Source organism: Hyla sarda, chromosome 9 (assembly GCF_029499605.1).
Source record: "Hyla sarda isolate aHylSar1 chromosome 9, aHylSar1.hap1, whole genome shotgun sequence".
Taxonomy (NCBI): domain Eukaryota; kingdom Metazoa; phylum Chordata; class Amphibia; order Anura; family Hylidae; genus Hyla; species Hyla sarda.
In genome coordinates this window covers 165,398,551-165,418,595 of record NC_079197.1, presented here as the reverse complement: position 1 = coordinate 165,418,595, position 20,045 = coordinate 165,398,551, and the positions used below count along the sequence as shown (strand labels likewise).

The window sequence follows — 20,045 nt, the reverse complement described above, 5'->3', positions numbered from 1 at the left end:
ATTGTCACATATCCCGTGTATGGACGCACTCACTCACTCACTGTGTATGGACGCACTCACTCACTCACTGTGTATGGACGCACTCACTCACTCACTGTGTATGGACGCACTCACTCACTCACTGTGTATGGACGCACTCACTCACTCACTGTGTATGGACGCACCAACTCACTGTGTATGGACGCACCCACTCACTGTGTATGGACGCACCCACTCACTGTGTATGGACGCACTCACTCACTGTGTATGGACGCACTCACTCACTGTGTATGGACGCACTCACTCACTGTGTATGGACGCACTCACTCACTGTGTATGGACGCACTCACTCACTGTGTATGGACGCACTCACTCACTGTGTATGGACGCACTCACTCACTGTGTATGGACGCACTCACTCACTGTGTATGGACGCACTCACTCACTGTGTATGGACGCACTCACTCACTGTGTATGGACGCACTCACTCACTGTGTATGGACGCACTCACTCACTGTGTATGGACGCACTCACTCACTGTGTATGGACGCACTCACTCACTGTGTATGGACGCACTCACTCACTCACTGTGTATGGACGCACTCACTCACTGTGTATGGACGCACTCGCTCACTCACTGTATGGACGCACTCACTCACTGTGTGTGGACGCACGCACTCGGACAGGGTACATACTGTAATCCAAATATACAACTATATAGTGTAATGGTGCATTTTATGTACAGGATGTGGTAAACTATATAATCTCAGGGTATTGGAAATTAAAGTATATGCTATAAATAGTAGAGAAAAGATTCTCACCTGTACATGGAGAACAGTAGGACGGCCGGACACAAATCTTCACAGCGTGACCGAGGCAGGTACATGGGCAAAATGGAGGTGTGGTGGTGTCTGTGGTTGTAGAAGTTGTCACAGGACTCTTTGTAGGAGCTGAAATATAATGACATCCATTATTATAGGAATAAACACAACACCCAGGGATATAACAATGTCCGAACAGTTATACAGGGAGCAGAGGGGAATACACCCCCATATGCCCCAATCCCCGGGGCTCCTCACCACTGATCTCCATCTTTGGCTCATGTATATAATGCTGAATAAAGTTGAACCATTCATGGGAGATATTTACCTTTCACCAGCAGATGGCGATATATACCATACAAAGTCAATGTAACCTCCCTGCTGTCTGGATCAGACTGTGCTGCTGTGTCCACTCCACCTCTAAGTGTGTATTTGTGTCACAGTGAGTACAGGTATGTGACTGTATGTATACACAGTAATGTACGGGTCACAGTGTGTACAGGTATGTGACTGTATGTATACACAGTAATGTACGGGTCACACTGTGTATATGTATGTGACTGTATGTATACACAGTAATGTACGGGTCACAGTGAGTACAGGTATGTGACTGTATGTATACACAGTAATGTACGGGTCACAGTGTGTATATGTATGTGACTGTATGTATACACAGTAATGTACGGGTCACAGTGAGTACAGGTATGTGACTGTATGTATACACAGTAATGTACGGTTCACAGTGTGTATATGTATGTGACTGTATGTATACACAGTAATGTACGGGTCACAGTGTGTATATGTATGTGACTGTATGTATACACAGTAATGTACGTGTTACGCCGAGCGCTCCGGGTTCCCGCTCCTCCCAGGAGCGCTCGCTACACTCTCGCTCCCGCAGCGCCCCGGTCAGATCCACTGACCGGGTGCGCTGCGATACCGCCTCCAGCCGGGATGCGATTCGCGATGCGGGTGGCGCCCGCTCGCGATGCGCACCCCGGCTCCCGTACCTGACTCGCTCTCCGTCGATCCTGTCCCGGCGCGCGCGGCCCCGCTCCCTAGGGCGCGCGCGCGCCGGGTCTCTGCGATTTAAAGGGCCACTGCGCCGCTGATTGGCGCAGTGGTTCTAATCAGTGTGTTCACCTGTGCACTCCCTATGTATACCTCACTTCCCCTGCACTCCCTCGCCGGATCTTGTTGCCATTGTGCCAGTGAAAGCGTTCCCTTGTGTGTTCCTAGCCTGTGTTCCAGACCTCCTGCCGTTGCCCCTGACTACGATCCTTGCTGCCTGCCCCGACCTTCTGCTACGTCCGACCTTGCTTCTGTCTACTCCCTTGTACCGCGCCTATCTTCAGCAGTCAGAGAGGTTGAGCCGTTGCTAGTGGATACGACCTGGTCACTACCGCCGCAGCAAGACCATCCCGCTTTGCGGCGGGCTCTGGTGAATACCAGTAGTGACTTAGAACCGGTCCACTAGCACGGTCCACGCCAATCCCTCTCTGGCACAGAGGATCCACCTCCTGCCAGCCGGCATCGTGACAGTAGATCCGGCCATGGATCCCGCTGAAGTTCCTTTGCCAGTTGTCGCCGACCTCACCACGGTGGTCGCCCAGCAGTCACAACAGATAGCGCAACAAGGCCACCAGCTGTCTCAACTGACCGTGATGCTACAGCAGCTACTACCACAGCTTCAGCAATCATCTCCTCCGCCAGCTCCTGCACCTCCTCCGCAGCGAGTGGCCGCCTCAGGCCTACGACTATCCTTGCCGGATAAATTTGATGGGGACTCTAAGTTTTGCCGTGGCTTTCTTTCCCAATGTTCCCTGCACTTGGAGATGATGTCGGACCAGTTTCCTACTGAAAGGTCTAAGGTGGCTTTCGTAGTCAGCCTTCTGTCTGGAAAAGCTCTGTCATGGGCCACACCGCTCTGGGACCGCAATGACCCCGTCACTGCCTCTGTACACTCCTTCTTCTCGGAAATTCGAAGTGTCTTTGAGGAACCTGCCCGAGCCTCTTCTGCTGAGACTGCCCTGCTGAACCTGGTCCAGGGTAATTCTTCCGTTGGCGAGTACGCCGTGCAATTCCGTACTCTTGCTTCAGAACTTTCCTGGAATAATGAGGCCCTCTGCGCGACCTTTAAAAAAGGCCTATCCAGCAACATTAAAGATGTTCTGGCCGCACGAGAAATTCCTGCTAACCTACATGAACTCATTCATCTAGCCACTCGCATTGACATGCGTTTTTCCGAAAGGCGTCAGGAGCTCCGCCAGGATATGGACTTTGTTCGCACGAGGCGTTTTTTCTCCCCGGCTCCTCTCTCCTCTGGTCCTCTGCAATCCGTTCCTGTGCCTTCCGCCGTGGAGGCTATGCAAGTTGACCGGTCTCGCCTGACACCTCAAGAGAGGACACGACGCCGCATGGAGAATCTCTGCCTGTACTGTGCCGGTACCGAACACTTCCTGAAGGATTGTCCTATCCGTCCTCCCCGCCTGGAAAGACGTACGCTGACTCCGCACAAAGGTGAAACAGTCCTTGATGTCAACTCTGCTTCTCCACGTCTTACTGTGCCTGTGCGGATATCTGCCTCTACCTTCTCCTTCTCCACTAAGGCCTTCTTGCACTCCGGATCTGCAGGAAACTTTATTTTGGCCTCTCTCATCAACAGGTTCAACATCCCAGTGACCAGTCTCGCCAGACCTCTCTACATCAATTGCGTTAACAATGAAAGATTGGACTGTGCCGTGCGTTACCGCACGGAACCCCTCCTAATGTGCATCGGACCTCACCACGAAAAAATTGAGTTTTTGGTCCTCTCCAATTGCACTTCCGAAATTCTCCTTGGACTACCCTGGCTTCAACACCATTCCCCAACCCTGGATTGGTCCACAGGGGAGATCAAGAGTTGGGGTCCCTCTTGTTTCAAGGACTGCCTTAAACCGGTTACCAGTACTCCTTGCCGTGACCCTGTGGTTCCCCCTGTAACCGGTCTCCCTAAGGCCTATATGGACTTTGCGGATGTTTTTTGCAAAAAACAAGCTGAGACTCTACCTCCTCACAGGCCTTATGACTGTCCTATTGACCTCCTCCCGGGCACTACTCCACCCCGGGGCAGAATTTATCCTCTCTCTGCCCCAGAGACTCTTGCTATGTCTGAGTACATCCAGGAAAATTTAAAAAAGGGCTTTATCCGCAAATCCTCCTCTCCTGCCAGAGCCGGATTTTTCTTTGTGTCCAAAAAAGATGGCTCCCTACGTCCTTGCATTGACTAACGCGGTCTTAATAAAATCACGGTAAAGAACCGCTACCCTCTACCTCTCATCTCTGAACTCTTTGATCGCCTCCAAGGTGCCCACATCTTTACCAAACTGGACTTAAGAGGTGCTTATAATCTCATCCGCATCAGAGAGGGGGATGAATGGAAAACGGCATTTAACACTAGAGATGGACACTTTGAGTATCTGGTCATGCCCTTTGGCCTGTGCAACGCCCCTGCCGTCTTCCAAGACTTTGTTAATGAAATTTTTCGTGATCTCTTATATTCCTGTGTTGTTGTGTATCTGGACGATATCCTGATTTTTTCTGCCAACCTAGAAGAACACCGCCAGCATGTCCGCATGGTTCTTCAGAGACTTCGTGACAATCAACTTTATGCCAAAATGGAGAAATGTCTGTTTGAATGTCAATCTCTTCCTTTCCTAGGATACTTGGTCTCTGGCCAGGGACTACAAATGGATCCAGACAAACTCTCTGCCGTCTTAGATTGGCCACGCCCCTCCGGACTCCGTGCTATCCAACGTTTTTTGGGGTTCGCCAATTATTACAGACAATTTATTCCACATTTTTCCACCATTGTGGCTCCTATCGTGGCTTTAACCAAAAAGAATGCCAATCCTAAGTCATGGCCTCCTCAAGCGGAAGACGCCTTTAAACAGCTCAAGTCTGCCTTTTCTTCAGCTCCCGTGCTCTCCAGACCTGACCCATCTAAACCCTTCCTATTGGAGGTTGATGCCTCCTCAGTAGGAGCTGGAGCGGTCCTTCTACAAAAAAATTCTTCCGGGCATGCTGTTACTTGTGGTTTTTTTTCTAAGACCTTCTCTCCGGCGGATAGGAACTACTCCATCGGGGATCGAGAGCTACTAGCCATTAAATTAGCACTTGAGGAATGGAGGCATCTGCTGGAGGGATCAAGATTTCCAGTTATTATTTACACCGATCACAAGAACCTCTCCTATCTCCAGTCTGCCCAACGGCTGAATCCTCGCCAGGCCAGGTGGTCTCTGTTCTTTGCCCGATTTAATTTTGAAATTCACTTTCGGCCTGCCGATAAGAACATTAGGGCCGATGCTCTCTCTCGTTCCTCGGATGCCTCGGAAGTAGAGCTCTCTCCGCAACACATCATTCCTCCTGACTGCCTGATCTCCTCTTCTCCAGCCTCCATCAGGCAAACTCCTCCAGGGAAGACCTTCGTCTCTCCACGCCAACGCCTCGGAATCCTCAAATGGGGTCACTCCTCCCATCTCGCAGGTCATGCGGGCATCAAGAAATTCGTGCAACTCATCTCTCGTTTCTATTGGTGGCCGACTCTGGAGACGGATGTTGTGGATTTTGTGCGAGCCTGCACTGTCTGTGCCCGGGATAAGACTCCTCGCCAGAAGCCCGCTGGTCTTCTTCATCCTCTGCCTGTTCCCGAACAGCCTTGGTCTCTGATTGGTATGGACTTTATTACAGACTTACCCTCATCCCGTGGCAACACTGTTGTTTGGGTGGTCGTTGATCGATTCTCCAAGATGGCACATTTCATCCCTCTTCCTGGTCTTCCTTCTGCGCCTCAGTTGGCAAAAAATTTTTTGTACACATTTTTCGTCTTCACGGGTTGCCCACGCAGATCGTCTCGGATAGAGGCGTCCAATTCGTGTCTAAATTCTGGAGGGCTCTCTGTAAACAACTCAAGATTAAATTAAACTTTTCTTCTGCTTATCATCCTCAATCCAATGGGCAAGTAGAAAGAATTAACCAGGTCCTGGGTGATTATTTACGGCATTTTGTTTCCTCCCGCCAGGATGACTGGGCAGATCTTCTACCATGGGCCAAATTCTCGTATAACTTCAGAGTTTCTGAATCTTCTTCCAAATCCCCATTTTTCGTGGTGTACGGCCGTCACCCTCTTCCCCCCCTCCCTGCTCCCTTGCCCTCTGGTGTACCCGCTGTGGATGAAATATCTCGTGATCTTTCCACCATATGGAAAGAGACCCAAAATTCTCTCTTACAGGCTTCATCACGCATGAAGAAGTTTGCTGATAAGAAAAGAAGAGCTCCGCCCATTTTTTCTCCCGGAGACAAGGTATGGCTCTCCGCTAAATATGTCCGCTTCCGTGTTCCCAGCTACAAATTGGGACCACGCTATCTTGGTCCTTTCAAAATTTTGTGCCAGATTAATCCTGTCTCTTATAAACTTCTTCTCCCTCCTTCTCTTCGTATTCCTAATGCCTTTCACGTTTCTCTTCTTAAACCACTCATCATCAACCGTTTCTCTCCTAAACTTATCTCTCCCACTCCTGTCTCCGGTTCTTCAGACATCTTTCCCGTAAAGGAGATACTGGCCTCCAAAAAGGTCAGAGGAAAAACCTTCTTTTTGGTTGACTGGGAGGGCTGTGGTCCTGAAGAGAGATCCTGGGAACCTGAGGACAATATCCTAGATAAAAATCTGGTCCTCAGGTTCTCAGGCTCCAAGAAGAGGGGGAGACCCAAGGGGGGGGGTACTGTTACGCCGAGCGCTCCGGGTTCCCGCTCCTCCCCGGAGCGCTCGCTACACTCTCGCTCCCGCAGCGCCCCGGTCAGATCCACTGACCGGGTGCGCTGCGATACCGCCTCCAGCCGGGATGCGATTCGCGATGCGGGTGGCGCCCGCTCGCGATGCGCACCCCGGCTCCCGTACCTGACTCGCTCTCCGTCGGTCCTGTCCCGGCACGCGCGGCCCCGCTCCCTAGGGCGCGCGCGCGCCGGGTCTCTGCGATTTAAAGGGCCACTGCGCCGCTGATTGGCGCAGTGGTTCTAATCAGTGTGTTCACCTGTGCACTCCCTATGTATACCTCACTTCCCCTGCACTCCCTCGCCGGATCTTGTTGCCATTGTGCCAGTGAAAGCGTTCCCTTGTGTGTTCCTAGCCTGTGTTCCAGACCTCCTGCCGTTGCCCCTGACTACGATCCTTGCTGCCTGCCCCGACCTTCTGCTACGTCCGACCTTGCTTCTGTCTACTCCCTTGTACCGCGCCTATCTTCAGCAGTCAGAGAGGTTGAGCCGTTGCTAGTGGATACGACCTGGTCACTATCGCCGCAGCAAGACCATCCCGCTTTGCGGCGGGCTCTGGTGAATACCAGTAGTGACTTAGAACCGGTCCACTAGCACGGTCCACGCCAATCCCTCTCTGGCACAGAGGATCCACCTCCTGCCAGCCGGCATCGTGACAGTACGGGTCACAGTGAGTACAGGTATGTGACTGTATGTATACACAGTAATGTACGGGTCACAGTGTGTATATGTATGTGACTGTATGTATACACAGTAATGTACGGGTCACAGTGTGTACAGGTATGTGACTGTATGTATACACAGTAATGTACGGGTCACAGTGAGTACAGGTATGTGACTGTATGTATACACAGTAATGTACGGGTCACAGTGAGTACAGGTATGTGACTGTATGTATACACAGTAATGTACGGTTCAAAATGTGTATATGTGTCGGTGTATATTTTTTTTTTAAGTGTGACTATCTGTTTGTATATGTGTTTTCTACTTGAGTATGTACTCTGCCAGGGCTCAAGTCCTGCAGGAACGGGTAGGAACTGAGTTCCTGCACTTTTTCAACAGCACGAACACCGTTCCCATTAGCAAGAGTCCTGCAGGACCAGTCCTTGAGGGGAAATCTTGGGTGAGTTCCCACACTTTTTTTCCCCAGGACTTGACCCCTGTACTCTGCAAGTGTGTATATGTCCATTCTTTTGGTCATGAACAACACCCCCCCCCCCCCTTTACTAAATCCTGTGTATGAATGGTCCTGAGTTGTAAAAATAAAAATCTTTGCCATTTATCATTGATATTATATTGTAATCTTGGAAAATAGATGGTTTCTCACCTCTACATGCCGTACAAAAAGATGGGCGGATACAATACTTCATGGATTGACCGTAGCAGGTACACGGACAAGGTGTAGGCGTTGTGGGCTTTGTGGTTGTGGAGGTCACCACAGGCTTTATAGTGGTCACTGAAAACAAATATTTATTGTCACAGTCAGAATTGTCTCCACTGCGCCCTCTTGTATTCTGTAAAGTGGTTATCTCGTCATGATTATGAAGGTAGAAGAATGACAGAGGGGGTTATCCAATCTTTAGATTAGGCCATAATTATTAGGACAGCAGGGGTTCAACTCCTGACAATGCACCCCCCCCCCCTCCCTCTGACCCGCTATTTGTAGAAACTGAATCCTCTTCATGGTTACTTTCTATAGATTTCAGACTCATGCTGGAGTCCTAAATCTCAGACTGCAGCCGGGACACAGACAAGCTCAGCACTGCTCCCTGCCAGGGAGCAGTGCTGAGCTTTTCTGTGTCCTGGCTGCAGTCTGAGATTTAGGACTCCAGCATGAGTCTGAAATCTATAAAAAGGCTTGCAGCCAGGACTGGTAGGGAGACCCCTAGTGGTCATTTTTTCAAAGTGGAAAATTAAATAGAAAGAAGCATATATTTATTTTAAAAACATGCTACTGGAAAGTTATTCTGCATACTGTACATTCTATTCTATTGTATAATAAATCAAAAGTTCTTTTTAATGAAAGGTACACCTTTCACCTTCACCAATCTAATATTGATGGTCAATCCTAAGGACAGACCATTCATTTTATAGGAATAAATAACCCTTTCAGTGCCAATAACATAAAACAAAGGAGGTTTCTCACCTCCACATGGAGAACAGTAAGACGGGCGGATACAATAATTCATAGTTTGACCATAGCAGGTACATGGACAAGGAATGGGGTTGGTCAATGTTGTGGTGGTCACAGGAGTTGTTGTCATAACTGGGAATGAAGAAACGTCATGTTAGAGACTGGATGAAGGTGGACGATACCTGTTGGCCAAATTACTGCGAATATCTGATATCTGCTGGTGGGGGCAGTAGGAGGTCCCCCATATACCTACATTACATTGTCACATATCCCACCGAAACTGAATGGATCCTTCAACATCTATGAAATGTGTATGGACGCACTCCCTCACCGTGTATGGACGCACTCACTGTATATGGACGCACTCACTCACTGTGTATGGACGCACTCACTCACTCACTGTATATGGACACACTCCCTCACCGTGTATGGACGCACTCACTCACCGTGTGTGGACGCACTCACTCACCGTGTGTGGACGCACTCACTCACCCACCGTGTGTGGACGCACTCACTCACCGTGTATGGACGCACTCACTCACTCACCGTGTATGGACGCACTCACTCACTCACCGTGTATGGACGCACTCACTCACTCACTCACCGTGTATGGACGCACTCACTCACTCACTCACCGTGTATGGACGCACTCACTCACTCACTCACCGTGTATGGACGCACTCACTCACTCACCGTGTATGGACGCACTCGCTCACTCACCGTGTATGGACGCACTCGCTCACTCACCGTGTATGGACGCACTCGCTCACTCACCGTGTGTGGACGCGCTCACTCACCGTGTGTGGACGCGCTCACTCACCGCGTGTGGACGCGCTCACTCACCGTGTGTGGACGCGCTCACTCACCGTGGGTGGACGCGCTCACTCACCGTGTGTGGACGCACTCACTGTGTATGGACGGACTCGCTGTGTATGGACGCACTCGCTGTGTATGGACGCACTCGCTGTGTATGGACGCACTCGCTGTGTATGGACGCACTCACTCACTGTGTATGGACGCACTCACTCACTGTGTATGGACGCACTCACTGTGTATGGACTCACTCACTGTGTATGGACTCACTCACTGTGTATGGACTCACTCACTGTGTATGGACTCACTCACTGTGTATGGACTCACTCACTCACTGTGTATGGACTCACTCACTGTGTATGGACACACTCGCTGTGTATGGACGCACTCACTGTGTATGGACACACTCGCTGTGTATGGACGCACTCACTGTGTGTGGACGCACTCACTGTGTGTGGACGCACTCACTGTGTGTGGACGCACTCACTCACTGTGTATGGACGCACTCACTCACTGTGTATGGACGCACTCACTCACTGTGTATGGACGCACTCACTCACTCACTGTGTATGGACGCACTCGCTCACTCACTGTGTATGGACGCACTCACTCGGACAGGGTACATACTGTAATCCAAATATACAACTATATAGTGTAATGGTGCATTTTATGTACAGGATGTGGTAAACTATATAAACACAGGGTATTGGAAATAAAAGTATATGCTATAAATAGTAGAGAAAAGATTCTCACCTGTACATGGAGAACAGTAGGACGGCCGGACACAAATCTTCACAGCGTGACCGAGGCAGGTACATGGGCAGGATGGCGGAGCGATGAGCTCAGTGGTTGGAGGGGTTGTTGATGGTCTCATAGTTGTGGCTGGAAACATTTAAAGGAAATCTGTCACTACATTCACCCGCACTAACCAATGGTACCGGCTGCTAATGCTGGGAGTTGTAGTTTTGCATCGTGCAGTAGGCACTTAGAGCAAGGAATGAAGTGAATATTAATAAGCCTGGGCGAGGACTGAGCAGCGATGATGTCACTGTGCCCGAGGCCGGGATCGTAGCTCCGCCCATGCCCCAGACTGTTCATTTGCATATTCAGTCAAATACACTCACTCACCGTGTATGGACGCACTCACTCACTCACTCACCGTGTATGGACGCACTCACTCACTCACTCACCGTGTATGGACGCACTCACTCACTCACCGTGTATGGACGCACTCACTCACTCACCGTGTATGGACGCACTCACTCACTCACCGTGTATGGACGCACTCACTCACTCACCGTGTATGGACGCACTCACTCACTCACCGTGTGTGGACGCGCTCACTCACCGTGTGTGGACGCGCTCACTCACCGTGTGTGGACGCGCTCACTAACCGTGTGTGGACGCGCTCACTCACCGTGTGTGGACGCGCGCACTCACTGTGTATGGACGCACTCACTCACCGTGTATGGACGCACTCACTCACTGTGTATGGACGCACTCACTCGCTGTGTATGGACGCACTCACTCGCTGTGTATGGACGCACTCGCTGTGTATGGACGCACTCGCTGTGTATGGACGCACTCACTGTGTATGGACGCACTCACTGTGTATGGACGCACTCACTCATTGTGTATGGACGCACTCACTCACTGTGTATGGACGCACTCACTCACTGTGTATGGACGCACTCACTCACTGTGTATGGACGCACTCACTCACTGTGTATGGACGCACTCACTCACTGTGTATGGACGCACTCACTCACTGTGTATGGACGCACTCGCTGTGTATGGACGCACTCACTCGCTGTGTATGGACGCACTCACTCACTGTGTATGGACGCACTCACTCACTGTGTATGGACGCACTCACTCACTGTGTATGGACGCACTCACTCACTGTGTATGGACGCACTCACTCACTGTGTATGGACGCACTCACTCACTGTGTATGGACGCACTCACTCACTGTGTATGGACTCACTCACTGTGTATGGACGCACTCACTGTGTATGGACGCACTCACTCACTGTGTATGGACGCACTCACTCACTGTGTATGGACTCACTCACTGTGTATGGACTCACTCACTGTGTATGGACTCACTCACTGTGTATGGACTCACTCACTGTGTATGGACTCACTCACTCACTCACTGTGTATGGACTCACTCACTGTGTATGGACTCACTCACTGTGTATGGACTCACTCACTGTGTATGGACTCACTCACTCACTGTGTATGGACTCACTCACTCACTGTGTATGGACGCACTCACTGTGTATGGACGCACTCGCTGTGTATGGACTCACTCACTGTGTGTGGACGCACTCACTGTGTGTGGACGCACTCACTCACTGTGTGTGGACGCACTCACTGTGTGTGGACGCACTCACTGTGTGTGGACGCACTCACTGTGTGTGGACGCACTCACTCACTGTGTATGGACTCACTCACTCACTGTGTATGGACGCACTCACTCACTGTGTATGGACGCACTCACTGTGTATGGACGCACTCACTCACTGTGTATGGACGCACTCACTCGGACAGGGTACATACTGTAATACAAATATACAACTATATAGAGTAATGGTGCATTTTATGTACAGGATGTGGTAAACTATATAATCTCAGGGTATTGGAAATAAAAGTATATGCTATAAATAGTAGAGAAAAGATTCTCACCTGTACATGGAGAACAGTAGGACGGCCGGACACAAATCTTCACAGCGTGACCGAGGCAGGTACATGGGCAGGATGGCGGAGCGATGAGCTCAGTGGTTGGAGGGGTTGTTGACGGTCTCATAGTTGTGGCTGGAAACATTTAAAGGAAACCTGTCACTACATTCACCCGCACTAACCAATGGTACCGGCTGCTAATGCTGGGAGTTGTAGTTTTGCATCGTGCAGTAGGCACTTAGAGCAAGGAATGAAGTGAATATTAATAAGCCTGGGCGAGGACTGAGCAGCGATGATGTCACTGTGCCCGAGGCCGGGATCGTAGCTCCGCCCATGCCCCAGACTGTTCATTTGCATATTCAGTCAAATAAAGATATCTCCGGAACGCAATGACGGATCCGGACACAAAAGGTATCGTTTTAGTCAGTGTCACCCGCAGTACCAGACAGTACTGTATGTAGTGACAGATTTCCTTTAAATTACAGGTGACATATCCCTCAGAATTTACAATATAATCTATTTAGAAATATTAGAAATGATACCAAAGGGCAGGATCTTTTCCCGTCCACCTTTATTGTGATATCCAACCATGATACAGATGTAACCAATAGTAACATGATTCCTGGAGCGCTAAAAAGATCACTAAGCAAAAGAGAGAAGCGGAAGGAAAGAGACAGGTCAGAAGGATAGAGAGACAGAGGAGGAGAGAGACAGGTGAGCAGGATAGAGACAGAGGAGGAGAGAGACAGGTGAGCAGGATAGAGACAGAGGAGGAGAGAGACAGGTGAGAAAGATAGAGAGACAGACAGAGGAGGAGAGAGACAGGTGAGAAAGATAGAGAGACAGACAGAGGAGGAGAGAGACAGGTGAGAAGGATGGAGACAGAGGAGGAGAGAGACAGGTGAGCAGGATAGAGACAGAGGAGGAGAGAGAGACAGGTGAGCAGGATAGAGAGACAGGAGGAGAGAGACAGGTGAGAAGGATAGAGAGACAGGAGGAGAGAGACAGGTGAGAAGGATGGAGAGACAGGAGGAGAGAGACAGGTGAGAAAGATAGAGACAGAGGAGGAGAGAGAGACAGGTGAGAAGGATGGAGACAGAGGAGGAGAGAGACAGGTGAGCAGGATAGAGACAGAGGAGGATAGAAACAGGTGAGAAGGATAGAGAGAGGAGGAGAGACAGTTGAGCAGGATGGAGAGACAGGAGGAGAGAGACAGGTGAGCAGGATAGAGACAGAGGAGGAGAGAGACAGGTGAGAAAGATAGAGACACACAGAGGAGGAGAGAGACAGGTGAGCAGGATAGAGAGACAGAGGAGGAGAGAGACAGGTGAGCAGGATAGAGACAGAGGAGGAGAGAGACAGGTAAGAAGGATAGAGAGACAGAGAAGGAGAGAGAGACAGGTGAGAAGGATGGAGACAGAGGAGGAGAGAGACAGGTGAGATAGAGAGACAGAGAAGGAGAGAGAGACAGGTGAGCAGGATAGAGAGACAGAGGAGGAGAGAGACAGGTGAGAAGGATGGAGACAGAGGAGGAGAGAGACAGGTGAGCAGGATAGAGACACACAGAGTAGGAGAGAGACAGGTGAGCAGGATAGAGAGACACAGAGCAGACAGGTGAGCAGGATAGAGAGACACAGAGGAGGAGAGAGACAGGTGAGCAGGATAGAGACACACAGAGGAGCAGAGAGACAGGTGAGCAGGATAGAGAGACACAGAGGAGAGAGACAGGTGAGCAGGATAGAAAGACATAGAGGAGAAAGGTGAGCAGGATAGAGAGACACAGAGGAGGAGAGAGACAGGTGAGCAGGATAGAGACACACAGAGGATGAGAGAGACAGGTGAGCAGGATAGAGAGACAGGATGAGAGAGACAGGTGAGCAGGATAGAGAAACGCAGAGGAGAGAGACAGGTGAGCAAGATAGAGAGACACAGGAGGAGAGAGACAGGTAAGCAGGATAGAGAGACAGAGGAGGAGAGAAACAGGTGAGCGGGATAAAGAGACACAGAGGATGAGAGACAGGTGAGCAGGATAGAGAGACAGGATGAGAGACACAGGTGAGCAGGATAGAGAAACACAGAGGAGGAGAGAGACAGGTAAGCAGGATAGAGAGACAGAGGAGGAGAGAGACAGGTGAGCGGGATAGAGAGACACAGAGGAGGAGAGAGACAAAGGTGAGCAGGATAGAGAGACACAGAGTAGGAGAGAGACAGGTGAGCAGGATAGAGAGACAGAGGAGGAGAGAGACAGGTGAGCAGGATAGAGACGCAGAGGAGGAGAGAGACAGGTGAGCAGGATAGAGAGAGACAGAGGAGGAGAGAGACAGATGAGCAGGATAGAGACACACAGAGGAGGAGAGAGACAAGTGAGCAGGATAGAGAGACACAGAGGAGAGAGACAGGTGAGCAGGGTAGAGACACACAGAGGAGACAGGTGAGCAGGATAGAGAGACAGAGGAGGAGAGAGACAGTTGAGCAGGATAGAGAGACAGAGGAGGAGAGAGACAAGTGAGCAGGATAGAGAGACAGAGGAGGAGAGAGACAGGTGAGCAGGATAGAGACACACAGAGGAGGAGAGAGACAGGTGAGCAGGATAGAGACACAGAGGAGGAGAGAGACAGGTGAGCAGGATAGAGACACACAGAGGAGGAGAGAGACAGGTGAGCAGGATGGAGACACCCGGAGGAGACAGGTGAGCAGGATAGAGAGAGACACACGGAGGAGACAGGTGAGCAGGATAGAGAGACACGGAGGAGAGAGACAGATGAGCAGGATAGAGAGAGAAAGGTGAGCAGGATAGAGAGACAGAGGAGGAGAGAGACAGGTGAGCAGGATAGAGACGCAGAGGAGGAGAGAGACAGGTGAGCAGGATAGAGAGAGACAGAGGAGGAGAGAGACAGATGAGCAGGATAGAGACACACAGAGGAGGAGAGAGACAAGTGAGCAGGATAGAGAGACACAGAGGAGAGAGACAGGTGAGCAGGATAGAGACACACAGAGGAGACAGGTGAGCAGGATAGAGAGACAGAGGAGGAGAGAGACAGTTGAGCAGGATAGAGAGACAGAGGAGGAGAGAGACAAGTGAGCAGGATAGAGAGACAGAGGAGGAGAGAGACAGGTGAGCAGGATAGAGACACACAGAGGAGGAGAGAGACAGGTGAGCAGGATAGAGACACAGAGGAGGAGAGAGACAGGTGAGCAGGATAGAGACACACAGAGGAGGAGAGAGACAGGTGAGCAGGATGGAGACACCCGGAGGAGACAGGTGAGCAGGATAGAGAGAGACACACGGAGGAGACAGGTGAGCAGGATAGAGAGACACGGAGGAGAGAGACAGATGAGCAGGATAGAGAAACAGAGGAGGAGAGAGAGATAGGTGAGCAGGATATAGAGAAAATGAGCGGCGGGAAAAGACAATGGGCTGGGGAAAGAGACAAAGAGACAGGTAAGTAGGAGAAAGAAACAAGTAGGCAGGGAAAAGAGACACATGAGTGGAGGAAAGAGACTGCTGGGATATCAGGTCAGAATATGAGGACGGGATATGAGGACGGGATATGAGGACGTAATATAAGGATGGGATATGAAGATGGGATAGGAGGGCGGGATAGGAGGGCGGGATATGAGGACAAGATTTGAGGATGGGATATGAGGACGAGATATGAGAACGGGATATGAGGACAAGATATGAGGACGAGATATAAGGTCGGGATATGAGGATGAGATATGTGGATGGAATATGTCGACAGGATATGGGGACAAGATATGAGGATGGGATATGAGGATGGGATATGAGGATGGGATATGAGGACGGGATATGAGGACGGGATATGAGGACGGGATATGAGGACGGGATATGAGGACGGGATATGAGGAAGGGATATGAGGACTGGATATGAGGACGGGATATGAGGACGGGATATGAGGACGGGATATGAGGATGGGGTATGAGGACAGGATATGAGGATGGGGTATGAGGACAGGATATGAGGACAAGATATGAGGACGGGATATGAGGACAGGATATGAGGATGAGATATAAGGACGGGATATGCGGACAGGATATGGGGATGAGACATGAGGATGGGATATGAGGACGGGGTGTGAGGTCGGGATATGAGCACAGGATATGAGGATGGGATATGAGAACAGGATATGAGGATGGGGTATGAGGACGGAATATGAGGACAAGATATGAGGACGAGATATAAGGTCGGGATATGAGGATGAGATATGTGGATGGAATATGTCGACAGGATATGGGGACAAGATATGAGGATGGGATATGAGGATGGGATATGAGGACGGGATATGAGGACGGGATATGAGGATGGGATATGAGGACGGGATATGAGGACGGGATATGAGGACGGGATATGAGGACGGGATATGAGGACGGGATATGAGGACGGGATATGAGGATGGGGTATGAGGACAGGATATGAGGATGGGGCATGAGGACAGGATATGAGGACAAGATATGAGGAGGGGATATGAGGACAGGATATGAGGATGAGATATAAGGACAGGATATGCGGACAGGATATGGGGATGAGACATGAGGATGGGATATGAGGACGGGGTGTGAGGTCGGGATATGAGCACAGGATATGAGGATGGGATATGAGAACAGGATATGAGGATGGGGTATGAGGACGGAATATGAGGACAGGATATAAGCATGGGATATGAGGATAGCATATGAGGAAGAGATATGAGGACAGGATATGAGGATCAGATATGAGGACAAGATATGAGGACGAGATATGAGGACAAGAGCATCATTGTTGTTTTTCCTTTCCCACAAGGTTTCGGTAAGAAGAACGGTCAACACCAAGTACTCTGCTGGTTATTAGGAAAAAAATACTTTGAAATATTTAGAACAATGTTAATTTGCAGGGTCTTTACACCAAAAGTAAAATAATGTCCCCCTGACCTAGCGATAATAGTGAACAATGGGATTAGCATAAGCATAGACACAGTAATAACTTCAGAAGATAACAGAGGAAAAAACATGGTTTCTCACTTGTACATGGAGAACAGTATGACGGCCGGACACAGTAACTCATCGCGTGACCCAGGCAGGTACATGGGCATGGAAGAGGTTGGGTGGGCTTTGTGGTCATGGAGGTTGTTTTGGGTTTAATAGTTGTAACTAAAAAAAAAACATTAAGAGTTAAAAGTCTTATGTATCTATGAGAGACTGAGACCAATTTTCCATCTAAACTGTGTAAGCTAGAGGTCAATAACATTTTTCCTAGTGTGAATTCGGGTAGAAAAACAGACATGGTGCACATCTACAAACTTGTATAATGATCTGATTGCTTCTCAACATAATATCAAACACTAACAGGTTGTTATTATACATTTTTGATCAAAAAGTACAAGCCCACTCGCCACGTCAAGGCCACCTATTTAGAGTGGGTCCCTAACGTCCCTAGCATAAAATGGCGTAGCACCAGGCGGCGACCACCACCGCCGCGACACCAATGCCCACAGGGGGGGAACGACCCACCGGCAGAGCGGCCCCAATGCCACTCAAACCAGTCCATGGGCCGCACCCCCCCCCCCCCCCCCGCAGACACGGTGCCACGGCAGCAACAGACACCGCACAGCACCACACCAGTGTGAACAAGGTGTAATGGCTCACTTACCATGCTCTCCCAGTCAGACTGGGAGGCTACTAGGAAAGAATTGACCCATGTGTAGCTAACTACTACTTATATAGGGTTGGGCTGAGGGGGTGGGGAAGAGTGCAGACAACATGTTCAAAAAAAAAAAAAAGAGGGGATAGAAATCACAGTGTGAATTCGAGTAGAATACAGACATAGTGCACATCTACAATCTTGTATAATGATCTGATTGCTTCTCAGCATAATATCAAAAACTAACAGGTTGTTAGTATACATTTTTGATCAAAAAGTACAAGCCCACTCGCCACGTCAAGGCCACCTATTTAGAGTGGGTCCCTAACGTCCCTAGCATAAAATGGCGCAGCACCGGGCGGCGACCACCACCGCCGCGACACCAATGCCCACAGGGGGGGGGGGGGAACGACCCACCGGCAGAGCGGCCCCAATGCTAGGGACGTTAGGGACCCACTCTGAATAGGTGGCCTTGACGTGGCGAGTGGGCTTGTACTTTTTGATCAAAAATGTATACTAACAACCTGTTCGTTTTTGATATTGTGCTGAGAAGCAATCAGATCATTATACAAGACTGTAGATGTGCGCTATGTCTGTATTCTACTCAAATTCATATTGTGATTTCTATCCTTTCTTTTTTTTTTTTGAACATGCGCTGCACTCTTCCCCCCCCCCCTCAGCCCAAACCTATATAGGTGGTAATTAGCCACACTAGGGCCATTTCACTCCTAGCTGCCTCCCAGTCTGACTGGGAGAGCAAGGTAAGTGAGCCATTACACCTTGTTCACACTGGTGTGGTGCGGGGCGGCGTCCGTTGCTGCCGTGGCGCTGTGTCTGCGGGCGGGTGCAGCCTATAGACTGGTTTGAGAGGCATTGGGGCCGCTCTGCCAGTGGGTCGCTCCCCCCCCCCCCCGTGGGCACCTGTGTCGCGGCGGTGGTGGTCGCCGCCCGGTGCTGCGCCATTTTATGCTAGGGACGTTAGGGACCCACTCTGAATAGGTGGCCTTGACGTAGCGAGTGGGCTTGTACTTTTTGATCAAAAATGTATACTAACAACCTGTTAGTTTTTGATATTGTGCTGAGAAGCAATTAGATCATTATACAAGATTGTAGATGTGCGCTATGTCTGTATTCTACTCGAATTAACATTTTTCCTACCCCGCTTGTCTGTATGAGTTCTAATGTTTAACTCTATCATTTCCAAGGAGCACAACTTAGTAGGAACAGTGACTGAGACCCTCACAATTGGTAAAGTTATTGGGCCTCTTTTGGCTGCCATTGGATTTTTACTCTTCATCTCAAAGTAGTGACCTTTGGCCACACAATACTAACCTGAATCCCAAGATGAAAAATGCAGATTGGGGTCAAAGAGCAAAAATACTTATCCAATGTTGTAGTGATCAGTGGGGATCTCAGCAACCAGATCCCCAATTCAAACTTCTGACATTTGTAATGATGTATTTTTGGAGTAAGATGAGATTCTTACCTGGACAAGGAGAACAGTAGGATGGCCGAACACAGTAATTCATAGAATGACCATAGCAGCTGCATAGACATCTATCAATGTAACTGGGCTCTACCGTCACTGGGATGATCACTGGGTGCTTAGTGGTAGCTACAAAAAGAGAAAACGGGAAGATAAAAGTATAGTGAAGGGAAATCTGTTCTGTAAGTATACGGAGAGTAAACCAACCAATATAGGATCCTGTAAGAGTATAACCTGGTACTCCACAGCTGCCTCATGCACAGTACCATCAATTAACATACAGTATTGAAGAGGGGGTATCCAGTAGCTCAAAAATCATACCTATAAATGTGCCCTTACTTAAAGGGGTACTCTATAGCTCAGTGTTTTGAACAAACTGGTCCGAACGCCGGCAGCAGGAGCTTGTGATGTCATAGCCCCGCCCCCTCGTTATGTCACATCCCGCCCCCTCAATGCAAGTCTTTGGGTGGGGTCGTGACGGCCGTCACGCCCCCTCCCATAGACTTGCATTGAGAGGGTGGGGTGTGACGTGATTAGGGGGCGTGGCTATGACATCACAAGCTCCCGGAACAGTTTTCCAAACGCTGAGCAGCAGAGTACCCCTTTAACATACCTCTAAACTGTGTATATCCTGGGGATGGGAGGTGAGATACGACCAGCTTTTGACAACAACATGACTT

The 20,045-nt window shown here is 49.8% G+C and overlaps 1 protein-coding gene across 1 annotated transcript in view; it reads right to left on the bottom strand.

Annotated features, from left to right (window-relative positions):
* Positions 1-20,045, bottom strand: part of LOC130291994 (mucin-2-like) — a 66,085-nt gene that overhangs the window by 35,597 nt on the left and 10,443 nt on the right. Inside the window, exons 7-13 of the mRNA XM_056541425.1 lie at positions 19,366-19,494; positions 17,261-17,389; positions 12,247-12,375; positions 10,309-10,437; positions 8,755-8,874; positions 7,936-8,064; positions 801-929 (exon numbers count right to left, since the gene is read on the bottom strand). Coding sequence (XP_056397400.1) covers positions 801-929; positions 7,936-8,064; positions 8,755-8,874; positions 10,309-10,437; positions 12,247-12,375; positions 17,261-17,389; positions 19,366-19,494 — 894 coding nt within the window. The remainder of the gene's footprint in view (positions 1-800; positions 930-7,935; positions 8,065-8,754; positions 8,875-10,308; positions 10,438-12,246; positions 12,376-17,260; positions 17,390-19,365; positions 19,495-20,045) is intronic.